This window comes from Triturus cristatus, chromosome 6, assembly GCF_964204655.1.
Source record: "Triturus cristatus chromosome 6, aTriCri1.1, whole genome shotgun sequence".
In the NCBI taxonomy this organism is placed as follows: domain Eukaryota; kingdom Metazoa; phylum Chordata; class Amphibia; order Caudata; family Salamandridae; genus Triturus; species Triturus cristatus.
The window spans coordinates 673,670,978-673,684,733 of NC_140589.1; the positions used below are offsets into that span (position 1 = coordinate 673,670,978).

The window sequence follows — 13,756 nt, forward strand, 5'->3', positions numbered from 1 at the left end:
TTCTGCATCACTCATGGAATTTCTTGGATGAACCAACTTCGTCATAATACTAACAGTGGTTTAGTTTCAAATTTTGGTTGCCTGTATTCTCGTTCTTTTTTCGCAAACCATTCAAATGTAACTTCCAGATCTGTTGTTTCTGTTTGGCAGTATCTGTGCCTTGCAGAAAACCAAAGTATTTTTTATGTCTCCTCAAGAGATATTTTATGAAAGTATTTGTTCCTCCAGTCGAAACAAACTCATGTTTAGTGGTGTCTATGGGCCTCATGCAGGCACACACAATACTGGCATATATTTTGCCATGGTCATTCTTTGCCATTCCTCAGTTTTTAACATTTCCAGCTAAAACTTCAGGAGATGAATGACAACTCAGTTACAGTGAGAATGAGATGAAGCTTAAATAGAGTGAGAAAGTTAACTATTCGAAGAAATGGATGCCAATTTCATCCTGCCTCGGGGTACCCTTTTGTGAGTCTCTCAATCAGCATCCCTCCTGAGACCTATCTGAAAAGAGCTGAACATGCACTAGAAAAGCAGGGGTAGTGGATAGCAGAGTTCTCTCTCTGAACGTAGGACTGCATGAGATTACATGCAGAATAGTCAGATAGAATCTTGTGTATTGGGAATCCCAGTCAGTGTGGAATGTGAATCAGAGTAGTTTGCTTTTGAAGATATCCCCGTGGTAAAATATAGTGGAGTTCCTGGTGGCAGGTATTAAAGCTCAGTTTAATTTTTTTTTTTAAACCTGCCAACGATGCTTTTGTGCTAACGGAAGTTCATGCTTTTTTCAGTACTTTCAAAATGGTTATGAGCTCTGATGTGCACAATGTATAACATTTGCTGATATACAGTTCGAAATAATGAGTGTGGACCATTGGCAACACCTTCATTTGCTGTTCTGTAAAATTAATTTTTGAAAGACAGTCTTCTTAACCATCATCTTAGCTAGATGAATTGATGTACCCTATGAATTTTCAAGTCCAGGACCTGATCTTCATCGACACTATTCGTAAAAGTCAATTTCTGGTATCCCTAACAACTGCATGATCAATTCAGCTATTTTTTCCCTACAGTGTCGTCTCTAGATGGGGCATGTGTCACAGTTTTTTTTGTTGGGTTAGGCATGAAGGGGTTAATCTCCAGAAAACATTAGTGATAAGGTACCAGATGTTTAAGTAAGGGAGAACATATGTCCTAAAATTGTTCTGAAAGTCCTATTATTTGCACTTTAACTTAAATATTTTGCTTGCACTTGTTCCATTACATTTGATTATATGCTATAGCTCTGTTTGCTAATTTAGTGTGGCCACTAATGCACTTTAGTCTATCCTATGCCGCAAAATAGGTTACAATGCTGAGGCTTTCTTGATAAATATAGTTGCACCTGCCAAATAATATATACAATTTTTAAAAGAATTTATAGATATTGGTCAATCCTTATTGGTTGGCTAAATCATGAACAATGTGTTGTGGGTGACATTACAGGTAGGGGTGGCCGGAATTTGCGAAATTCACTTTCGCAAACTATCGCGAAAATGTTAAAAATCTCCGCAAACACGAGGAAATATCACGAAGACGCAGAAGTTCCCCCCCCCTTCGCGGTATTTTCTGCGTGATCGCGGCTCGCCAACTTACCCATGCGGTTGCTCACGGGGCGGCCATCTTGTTTTTACTTGTCCCACCCGCTCGCGTTTGATATGACGTGCCCGCGTCCTCAAGCTCTCGCTCACGGTGGAGAATGACGTGTTCGAGATCTCAATCATCTCATACTCTCGCCGTGCATGATCGCGAGAAGAAAGACGTGATCGCGCGACGAATGACGTGATCGCGCGACAAATGACCTTAATGCGGGCGCGAACTGTCGCGAGACAGTGCAAATGGCTACCAACAATCCAACATCTCGTGGAGAGGGCGACCGGATCGGGAAAACTTGTCGGCGAACGCGGGGATTCAGGTAAGGCGATCGCGCGCACGCGATAATGTATTTTTTTACAGCGCGAGCAAGAAATTTTTTTTCTGTAAGATGCGGATTGCGGAAATTTTTACATTTTCGCGCTCTCCGCGGAACGCGAAAATGTCAAATTATCGCAATTTCCACGAGCGGAACGGAATTTTTGCCCAGGCCTAATTACAGGACCCAGGAAAATAGTTCCTGCCACTTACAAATATATATATAATGGACAGTGTGAGCACACCCTGACTCCCCGGGACATGTTGGGGGTGGGGAGGAGTTCCTAAAGTAACACCCCTTGATTGCCTGGCATCATGGTGGTACCATACCAACTTAAGGAATTGTGGTGTGTTTTACTGTGATTTAAAAACAATGTTCATCCTCTGCTGGACTGTGTTTGAGAGGAAATGGTTTTAACTAATCATTTTCTTATAGAGTTTGTGGAACGTGCTCCAGAAGATGAAATGAGAACACATTTTCTATAAGCTCACACAATCTTCCTCAGCCATGTAAGAAAAAAGTATGATATTCTGAGTAAAACGTGTGCTTCCAACAGTCGCAGCAGCCTGTCAGTTGATTCCCAAGTGTTCAGCTGCAGCTTCCCACATTGGTATAACGGACAAAGAGCTACTATTCTCTGTTTATGACAAAAGTGTGGCACCGCTGAAGCCATCTTGATAAAATCAGAGATGTAAAACTGAATATGTTCCTCATCAATGCCGAAAAAAGCCTGGTATGAAACATGTACTTCAGAAGGAGCAGCCTGATATGATATGATAGGCTACTTATATTGCGTGCAGCTATTCCAAGGAGTGTCCTGGCACAGCCTGCCAGTTGTATCCGCAGTGTTTTACTGCAGTTTTACCATGGTGTTATAATAAACAGCCAGTGTTCTTGAATTCTGTATTCATGAAAAAACTGTGGCACACCTGAATGCCATCTTGATAGAATCAAAGCTGTAAAACTGAAACCATTTCATACAACAGAGGATACTGTAGTTAATGAGTAAATGAGGGTTTTCTTATTGACATAGAATGTATGGATGGTACTCCAGACAACTAAAATGCCAACACACTTTCTATGAACTACTCAATTATATTCTTCATCCAAATCAATAAACATGACATGCAGAGTTGGTAGAAGCAGATATTTCCAACACCAGCAGCAGTTTGTTGGTTAACTCCCTAGTGTTCAACCGCAGCTTCATCATAGAGTTCTAATGAAATACTAGAGCGCTACCATTTTGTATTCATGACACAGAGAGTCAGTCACTCCTGAATACCATTTTGTTGGATTAGGAGGTGTTTAATTCAAAGTCTTTCCTGATTAGCAGCCTGAAGTAAATGCACATTGAGATGTTAATGCCACTATAAAACCAATGGGTTACAAATGTGAGGGGAGGTATGGGCTTTTAGAAATTTGAGGCACAATGTACTTTTAAAGAGGCTAAAAATAGTTAAACTAAGACATCTGCATAAGGATAGCATCCCCTTTTCACATTTGATTACTCACCCTCAGCTTCTTCTCAGTCCCTTAACAGCTCCCTAGTTTTAAAATAGTAACATTTTGGTAGACAAACTTTGTGCACAATAGGGGTTGACTCCCCATACAGGGTTGGGCACTGAGTCAATTTGGAATATGAAGGGGAAAAAACAGAAATTCACTGAAAAAACACAAAGCTTTAAGTGGGTTTATAGTTAAGTTAAATTGAGACAAGAACTAGTGTTAAAAATCCAAATAAACACTGAAATAAGTCATAGTGAAGTCAAATTACTTTTACTTCAGCCCCTAGTATACACTATGTATGATCTCACATATTACATCACTCATGACAGTGCTGATGAATCCAGGGGGTTAAAGCAATATGAAATAAGTATAAAGAAATTAGATAATCATTTCCTTCCTAGGATCAGTACAATCATTGAGCGTTATCATTTTGGGAAGTGCTCACAAAAGGAAGGAGAAACAGTACAGAAATTTGTGTCTGAGTTGCGTAAATTGGCGCCCTCGTGTAAGTTTGAAGCAACAAATGGCAAGTGCATCCAGGATGGGAAGAACTTTGTCTAAAAGATGATCCTCCCTTGGGAGATGTGTTGATTGTGGCAGAACACGTAGAGCATGTGTGAAAGAGATTGAACATGACACCAGTAGTAAGTAAAAGGTACAAATAGCTGAGAATGAGAAAAATGAGATTCAAATAGTTTAGTGTACTCTTTTGACAGAGGACAGAAGGAGTGTCGGCTTAAAGGGACGATGCTATAGATGTGGGAGGGTTGGCCACATGGCGAACAGTAAGGAATGCCCAGCAATGAAAGCCATTGGAATAAGTTTAGGAAGAAAGGAAATGTTATTGTGGGCTGGAGAAGTAGCTCTGGTAGCAAGAAACCTGAGAAACAAGGTGTGTCTGAGGTGTGCGAAGAAATTGTACATGTGCAAATAAATTTTACTGCAGATTATTAATGTGGGGTCTAGCAACCCCAAAGATGTGGTAAGGATAGAATACCTTAAGGTTGAGGTGATGTTTGATTCATGCTCTAGACCACGGGTACTCATAGTACGGCCCGCGGGCCGCCAGTGGCCCGGCAAGCCTTCCTTGGCGGCCCGCGGACCTTGCAGACATTGTACCCGTGTTGTTTTTTTTTTTTAAAGTGTCAGTTTTTAAAGTGTCAGCAAACACCGCCGGTTGCAGCAGCGCGGAGTTATGGTGACCGGGCGATTCTTTTAAAGACCATTCACTTGTTAATGAGGCTTTGTTGTATTTCTCCTCTTCTTTAGCGCCCCTGCATCTCCACTCTGAATGAGTGGAGATGCAGGGGTGCTAAGAAGAGGTGAAATACAACAAAGCCTCATTAACAAGTGAATGGTCTTTTAAAGACCTGTGAAGTACTTGGGTGCGGCTGTGTGTGTTCCCGGGAAGCTGACTCAGCCCGGGGTGACACACATGCAGGGTGAGGTGACAGAGGGTGACGAGGACAGGAGGGTGTGAGAGCAGCGGGTGAGGTGACAGACAGAGGGAGACAGATGGAGTCAGAGAGAGGGAGATGGAGGGAGGGAGACAGAGACAGACAGAGGGAGGGAGACAGAGAGAGAGAGAGGGAGACAGAGAGAGGGAGGGAGACAGAGGGAGGGAGACAGAGAAAGAGGGAGACCGAGGGAGGGAGACAGGGAAAGAGGGAGACCGAGGGAGGAAGACAGAGAAAGAGGGAGACCGAGGGAGGGAGACCGAGAGAGAGCGAGACCGAGGGAGGAAGACTGGCAGAGGGAGACAGAGAATGGGAGACAGAGGGCGACAGATAGAGGGAGACTGACAGAGGGAGGGAGACATACAGAGGGAGACAGAGGGAGGAGGGCGACAGACAGACAGAGGGAGGGAGACAGATAGAGGGAGACGGATGGAGACAGACAGATGGAGACAGACAGAGACAGAGGGAGGGAGACAGAGGGAGGGAGACAGAGGGAGGGAGACAGAGGGAGAGAGACAGAGGGAGTGAGACAGAGGGAGGGAGACAGAGAGAGAGAGGGATGGAGAGAGAGAGGGAGACAGAGGGAGGGAGACATAGAGAGGGAGACAGACAGAGGGAGGGAGACAGACATAGGGAGAGAGAGGGAGGGAGACAGACAGACCGAGGGAGAGAGAGGGAGGGAGACAGAGAGAGAGGGAGGGAGACAGAGAGAGAGAGGGAGACAGAGAGAGAGAGGGAGAGAGACATAGAGAGAGAGGGAGACAAGCAGAGTGAGGGAGACAGAGGGAGAGAGAGAGAGTGATAGAGGGAGGGAGACGGAGAGGGAGAGAGAGAGGGAGGGCTACAGACAGAGAGAGGGAGATGGAGGGAGGGAGACAGAGACAGACAGAGGGAGGGAGACAGAGAGAGAGAGAGGGAGACAGAGAGAGGGAGGGAGACAGAGGGAGGGAGACAGAGAAAGAGGGAGACCGAGGGAGGGAGACAGGGAAAGAGGGAGACCGAGGGAGGGAGACAGAGAAAGAGGGAGACCGAGGGAGGGAGAGCGAGACCGAGGGAGGAAGACTGAGGGAGGGAGACAGGCAGAGGGAGACAGCGAGTGGGAGACAGAGGGCGACAGATAGAGGGAGACTGACAGAGGGAGGGAGACAGATAGAGGGAGACGGATGGAGACAGACAGATGGAGACAGACAGAGACAGAGGGAGGGAGACAGAGGGAGGGAGACAGAGGGAGGGAGACAGAGGGAGGGAGACAGAGGGAGGGAGACAGAGGGAGGGAGACAGAGAGGGATGGAGAGAGAGAGGGAGACAGAGGGAGGGAGACATAGAGAGGGAGACAGACAGAGGGAGGGAGACAGACATAGGGAGAGAGAGGGAGGGAGACAGAGACAGACCGAGGGAGAGAGAGGGAGGGAGACAGAGAGAGAGGGAGGGAGACCAAGAGAGAGAGAGGGAGACAGAGAGAGAGAGGGAGAGAGAGAGAGGGAGACAAGCAGAGTGAGGGAGACAGAGGGAGAGAGGGAGAGAGAGAGTGATAGAGGGAGGGAGACAGAGGGAGAGAGAGAGTGATAGAGGGAGGGAGACGGAGAGGGAGAGAGAGAGAGAGAGGGAGAGAGAGGGAGAGAGGGAGGGCTACATACAGAGGGAAGGAGACAGACAGAGGGAAGGAGACAGAGGGAGGGAGACAGAGAGCGAGAGAGACAGACAGAGGGAGGGAGACAGACAGAGGGAGTGAGACAGACATAGGGAGGAGGGCGACAGACAGAGGGAGGGCGACAGACAGAGGGAGGGTGACAGACAGAGGGAGGGAGACAGACAGAGGGAGATGGAGGGAGAGAGGGAGAGAGAGAGGGAGGGAGACAGAGAGGGAGAGAGAGAGAGGGGGAGGGCTACAGACAGAGGGAAGGAGACAGACAGAGGGAAGGAGACAGACAGAGGGAAGGAGACAGAGGGAGGGAGACAGAGAGAGAGACAGACAGAGGGAGGGTGACAGACCGACAGAGGGAGGGAGACAGATAGAGGGAGACAGACAGAGGGAGGAGGGTGACAGACAGAGGGAGGGTGACAGACAGAGGGAGGGAGACAGATAGAGGGAGACAGACAGAGGGAGATGGAGGGAGACAGAGACAGGGAGAGGGAGAGAGAGAGGGAGGGAGACAGAGAGGGAGACAAGCAGAGTGAGTGAGACAGAGGGAGACAGAGAGAGAAAGAGAGAGAGAGAGTGATCGAGAGAGGGAGGGAGACGGAGAGAGAGAGAGGGAGGGAGAAATAGAGAGAGGGAGGGAGAGATAGGGAGAGGGAGAAATAGAGAGAGGAAGGGAGAGAGATAGAGATGTGTGTATGCCGGGTCTGGTGGCTCAGTGGACGAAGGCGTCCGCTGCTGGGGCCTGTGTTCAACCTCATGGTCATAGTTTTTTTTTTGCTCTAGCCCCGCCTTCCTCCCCCAGTGCCCCTGCCCCCACCGGTCCGGCCCTTGGCCATAAACCACACTGTAAATTTGGCCCCCGAGAGAAAGTTTGTGAGTACCCATGCTCTAGACTAACAATACTTTCAGAAGAGTTATTTAATAAACTGTTTAAGAAACAGGTTAAGCTCCAGAAAATGGATATACACCCGGGAGGGTATGGTGGTCAGCCAATAAAGATGACAGGTATTTTGTAGGAAAGATTGAGTATAAAACAGATGTACTGTATGCAAAGTTTAGGTTTCTTGTAAAGGAGACAACACTTTAGGATGGCCAGCACAAAAAGACATAGGAGTGTATAAGAATCCCAATGCAGTACCTCAAATACTGATCACGAATGTTATCAAGGATGTAGAGGTGGAATCTGATTTTGAGAAAGACTATTCTGAAGTATTCACAGAAATGTTAGGATGCCTCAAATGATATGTGCACAAGATAAAATTGAAAGAGAAAGCAGTTCCACTGTCAGCTAAAGTACATAGTCTTTCCTTGAGTGTACAGCACGCAGTGAGAGAAGAGTTAGAAACATTGTGCTGATGGATGTATTAGAAACTGTTGAAGCAACTGAATGGATAGCACCCATTGTAGTGGAAAGAAAAGTAGACGGCAAGATTCGCCTGTGGGTTGACCTGTGCGCCCTCAACAAAGAGTTAGTTGTTGATAAGTTTCCTTTGCCAAATGATCACAACTGTAGCAAAGCTATTCTCAACATTAGGTCTAACAGCCACCTATTACCAGATCCGTCTACCCTGTAACTCTCAAGGCCTCACTGCTTTCATCACGCCCATGGGGGCATACCAATTTAAACGCATGCCGTTCGGTCTGGTAATGCTGGCATTGGTCATTCAGAGAGCCATGTCTAATATACTGTCTGTATCTTAGGGGTGTTCTGTTATCAGGATGATGTGCTAATATCAGGGAACTATCAGGTACAACATAATGAAAAGACTTAAGCCACTTTCGGACAGATTCAAAGAGTATGGCCTTACAGTAAGGAAAGACAAATGTAAACTTCAATGTACTGAAATAAACTAAGTGAAAAAGAAGCATTGACAGTGTACTCAGCGCTAAACAAATTCAAGAACTGTATTGGGGGACTCTGTTCAAGTTAAGAACAGACCACAAGCAACTTAAAGGGGTATTTACAAAATAAACTGGAGGCAATTTACAGTAGAATTAAAAAATGGGTAATTAATCTACAAGAGTACACATTTGACTCAGAATATATCCCTGGTACACATAACATTTCTGCAGATTGCGTGTCCCGGTTGGTTGATTACACTGATAAGGTAGAGAAAGTCTGTGATAACCAATGTGAGCATATAGAATTGCACAAAGAAAATGTGTGTGTGATCACCAAAGCGGTGATTGAGGAGGAAAATTGGAAAAGAGAATTAGAAACAGATCCCGTTCTAAATAAATTATGAGATTTGTTAATCCAGGGATGGCATAGTGTAGAAAAGAATGAAGAGTGACTGAGGCCATATTGGATGGTCAATGAAGAATTATCAGAAGTAGATGGATGTCTTTTCAGAGGCATAAAATTGATACGTCATGAAGCCCTCAGGAAAAAACTGATTGACATAGCACACAAAGGCCATCTGGGGGTCACTAAAACCAAGCAAAGCCTTAGGTTAGACTTTGGTGGTCCGATATGAATGTACTGGTTGAGAGAGAGAAAAGGAAATGCATAGCCTGTTCCACTAGTAATAAGGTAGCAAAGTTGCACACTCCTTCCATGCAGTGTCACTGACCTGAAGGTCCCTGGATGGATGTACTAATGGACATCATTTGACCACTGATAAGAGAAAGGAAATCACCATACATTCTAGTTTTAGTTGACTTATATTCAAGATGGCCAGAAATCAAATTTGTCTTTAACATCATCTCAACCTCAGTTATAAACTTCCTGGTAGGGTTATTTTTTTACAAGAAGCACTACCCAAGACCCTTTTAAATGACAATGGTGTTCAGTTTTGCTCCTGAGAAATGAAGGAATTTATGCAAAGTAATGGAATAACACACATACTTAGTACCCTGTATCACCCAGAAACCAATAGGACAGTAGAAAGATTTAACAAAACATTCAAAGAGGGCATTCAGCTGCCAAGATCAAATGGGATGAGCTGGTAAGATGAGGTTTGGAGGCGAATAGTGGCTTTTCGCTTAACTCCTCATCAGTCAACAGGTATGAATCCCTTTTGAGTTATTAAAAAGTAGGAAGCCTAATTCTGATACCTGGGTGGATAAAGTGGCACAAAGGTTGGGTGAGGGTTGATTTAGGCCAACAGTGGATGATAAAGGAGTTGGAGGCAGCCCGCAAAGAAAGGTTTGACAAATTGCATACGACCAAAGTTAATCGAGTTTAAAGTGGGTGATTGGGTAAGAGTGAAAGCTCCGGCTGGCCACAAACAATGGTAAACATTTACTGAACCTATACAGTGCAGTCAGGACACAGGATGGACACAATGAGGACCCTTGTGTAAATAACAGTGAAGCAAGGTCAAAAAGTGGAGATACCAATGACAGTCCTGATTTGCAAAAGGGGAAAACACTGCGGTTCCAGTCAGATCAAGTGGATTGTTGACTCACCCATCGAGTTTTTTAAAAGATTACTCAGTCAAGTAATACTGCCAAAGTTATTAAATGGTTTACTTTGTCTTTGGTAGTGTAATGTGATACTAATTTTAACTCTGTGAAGCCATGAATGAAAATCCTTACTTAACACATTTGTTTAATTGACTTGGCTCTCTTTAAATGCGTTATTCACTGTTATGTGTTTCTGTTCTTTCTGGGGTGGGAATTTGAGAAAAATATCTTTTGTGAAAAAAAGGAGATGTGTGGTATCTCTCCGCCACCTAGGTCACTTGCACTGTATAAGATACCAGAACATTGTAGAAGAGTGGAACCTTGCAGTCACAAAGTTCTAGAATGTAGAATGAGGAGTCTGCAGGCTCCTGAACTGGCAGTTGGTTTGCTGTGGCTGAGGTATATGGAATAAACCTGATGCTTCTCTTCACTCTCTGTTCTGCTTGTTGAATTATCCTTTTATCTTATCTTACATTGGACATGTGGTGTATCTAAATCTGGGTCAGATACACAGTTGAAATCACCGCCAACCCTGCAGGGGTATTACGTCAGCCCATTCGAGGATATGCTCGCCCAAAAAGTTGTCTCCTCTTTGTTTGGGGCATATATGTTAATCAGAACAATATTGTTTCCATTTAGTCTTCCACATATCACCACAAATCTCCTTTCTTTATCTATGTTATTCTTAGTAGTTTGAAACCCTTGGCCATATCTACACTAGTACCCCCTCTGTGTGGGTGGAGTGAATTTCCTGTAGGAGTGCTAAGTGAATACTTCTCTTTATGTAGGATTGAACTTTATATATCTTTTGTTTGGTTTGTTCAAGCCCTTGACATTCCAAGTCAAGAATGTGTATACTTCCCTACTGAAACTTACATTTCTTCCATAAGGAAATGTCTAGGGACACCGATTGTGGCCTGGTGTGTGGGCTTTTGGGTGAATCCTGAACCTGTGCTTGCCGCCGCCTCCTCCTCTCCACTTGCAGCTTACTGTTCATACTTTATGTATTGGTGATGTATCACTAGGTACCTAAACATGTAACTCCCTTTCGATTAAACTGACACAACAAAATCCCCTTTTCATAACACATTTAAATGTAACTTTATTTCAGCTAAGTCGGGGGTGCTTGCAACTGTGATTTTATATCCCACAGACCTGTCTGACCTGCTGCGAAAATACCAGTTTGTTAACGTAAATAATTCGAAGCATGTTAATCTATTATTTACACCAACTTTGGTCCTGTAGTTAGCAGTGTAGTTATTTTTTACAGATATTCTGTAGGGCAGTACGTTCACTTCTCTTTTCAGTGAGACCATGTTTCCCTATTACTGATTGAAAAACAAACTTAAAAATGCTTCAGCAGCGACTAGTTCATACGCCCTTTACTAATGAAAGACAAAAAATGTAACTGATATTTCATTTCTGATGATGGTCTAAGCTTGAGAATACATCGAACCGGCTCACTATGGAGGACTTGTTAAATTAAAGTAGCTCATAAGCGCAACCTTGAGTAGTGTATTAAAAATGTAAAAATAATAGCAGCCACACACGAATAACTGAACTGAAATACAGTTAGGTGAGGGTGTGTTGCCCACCCCTCTGGTAAGAGGAACTGCCCAAATGTATGAATTCATAGCCATGCTCAAGTGTCAGCCTTTTCTTATGAACTGTAATTGTTTATGTTTCAATCACTTATTTGGGCACATTGACCATATCTTTATGGCTAATTTAGAAAATATTTAGTGTGTGTTTTATTTTATTCTGCAGCTTTTAGAAGGAAGTTTTGCCAGAGAAGTCAGTCATGAAGTGGATGGATTAATTTTTCAGCCTATTGGAGTAAGTCAAACAACTTTCTTGTTAAAAAATACATATTGCAATTATATGTGAAAATTATGCGAAATGTTGTGTTTAGTAATTAACTGCAGCTTATGTTGCCAACTTAGTTAATAAAAGTGTTTGGTTTTATTTAAGCGTGTGCATGTATATTGTTATATTCTAGGTACAAAATAATGAGCAAAACGCATTTGATCACAGACACACTCTAATTCCAAAGCTTTCATTTTATTAATGTAATGATATGAAGAAACCAGGAATTGCATCTTGGGGCACGCTGCGAATCAGGTCCTGGAGGGAGTAAGACAAAGCACATTGTGGCCTAACGCAGTGGGCCTGTGCAATGTTCATTCTCAATTTAGATTGGGAGATATATCACAACCCAAAGGGATAAGAAAAGCGTTTTAGAGGGAGATGTGATTAGTCTGGGCATTTTGGGATTCCAAAGAGACCAGGAAAGACATCTTGGAACGTACAAATTTAGGTAGAGTGCTCAACTAACCCTACGAACCGCTATGGTTATCATCAGCGTAATAAGCTAGTTGCTTCAACTTCATTTAGAAGTGTAAATGCTTTAATTCTAAATAATGTATTTTGCCTGATCTGATGGTCTAAAAGTATTTAATTTCTCACCATACATGTTGAAATATTCCAATATTGCCACATGCAGTTTTATTGGCCAGTAGTTCCTAATTTTCTCAGACGTGCCACAATTTCTCTTTGCCCTCTTCCCCACTGTTCTTTATTTTTCTGTCTCTTTATCTTCCCCATTTATGTTGCTGTATAATCTTACACTCCATTGTTGATGTATTCTATTATCTGTAGGTTTGCTCACCCTGTTGTTATCTTTTATGTATTGTTGTCTCTAATTTCTAGTGTTCTTCCATTTTAGTTTTCACTCTGACCTTATATTCTAGCATTTTTCTTGCACTGGATCTTTGATTCACATGCTTTGAACCATTCCATCTCCAACTTTGAAATCCTTTGTGCAGTTAACACAGCAATTTTTATGGTCTACATTTAACACAGTCTCTGTGGCCCACTTGCCTCTGAATTTGGGCCTGCTAAGTTGTTACTGAGATGGCAAGCCTTAAAGTCCACCCTTTGTAGGCTATTTTCAACTTTTGTGCAGCAAGGACTTAAAAGGAGTCCGCTTACTACGTCTCAAATTCTATCATGTTTTTACTGACATTCTGCTACAGCTAAACTCCATCTGAATTCTGTGTTCATGTAAGATATTTTTGAAGGGTTTTACCTTTCCCATTGGGTATTGGCAGTTCTATTTGTAGCTCTCCTGGGCTAGGGCACTGGGCCAAAGGATGAGTTTCTGTCACCACTGCAGTTTCTTCCTCTACGCATGACTGAGAACTCACGAGAATCAAAACATAAATCCATTTTCAGACCTTGTTAATTCTCTGGACTAAAGAAAATATTTTCTGGTAACCTTCTTGAAAAATACAGTATTTGATAGTATCTTAAGCATAGTTGGGAACTTTTTATCTCATGGCAATTTTCTCCAACAATACCTTAAGGAATAGGCTAATCTCTTTTTCCTCTCAAAGAGGGAGCACCCCCTTCCTCTGGTAAGGAACTATGCAAAAAAGTAAACACAAGTTCCCTGTCTAAAAAGTAAGGCTTTGCAAGGAAAACATGAATACATTTTTTTATCTGAGGATAAAAATATAAAAAAGCTCTGATCTAACTTGGAGATCCTGTCTCAAATGTATGCCCACTCACTGACATCATCTAATTACTTCAGTATATGTCACCAAAAGAGGAGGCCAATTCTTTTGTTCCCTTAAAATTGCATGTCTCCTGATTCACCACTCCCTTATCAGTCAGGCCCTCAACAGCTGCAAATCTAGCAGACCTAACATCACACTGATGACTACAAATCCCTTGTCAATATCCACACTCTGATCTACTTCCTCCTCTTTGTCAACCATTGCCAGTGCTACA

General features: G+C 43.3%; 1 protein-coding gene across 3 annotated transcripts in view; it reads left to right on the forward strand.

Moving 5' to 3' along the window:
• The window catches only part of RNGTT (RNA guanylyltransferase and 5'-phosphatase), a 1,651,651-nt gene that overhangs the window by 1,023,142 nt on the left and 614,753 nt on the right, over positions 1 to 13,756 (forward strand). For all 3 annotated transcript variants that reach the window (XM_085611178.1, XM_085611177.1, XM_085611179.1), the window contains exon 12: positions 11,732 to 11,800. In XM_085611178.1, coding sequence (XP_085467304.1) covers positions 11,732 to 11,800 — 69 coding nt within the window. The remainder of the gene's footprint in view (positions 1 to 11,731; positions 11,801 to 13,756) is intronic.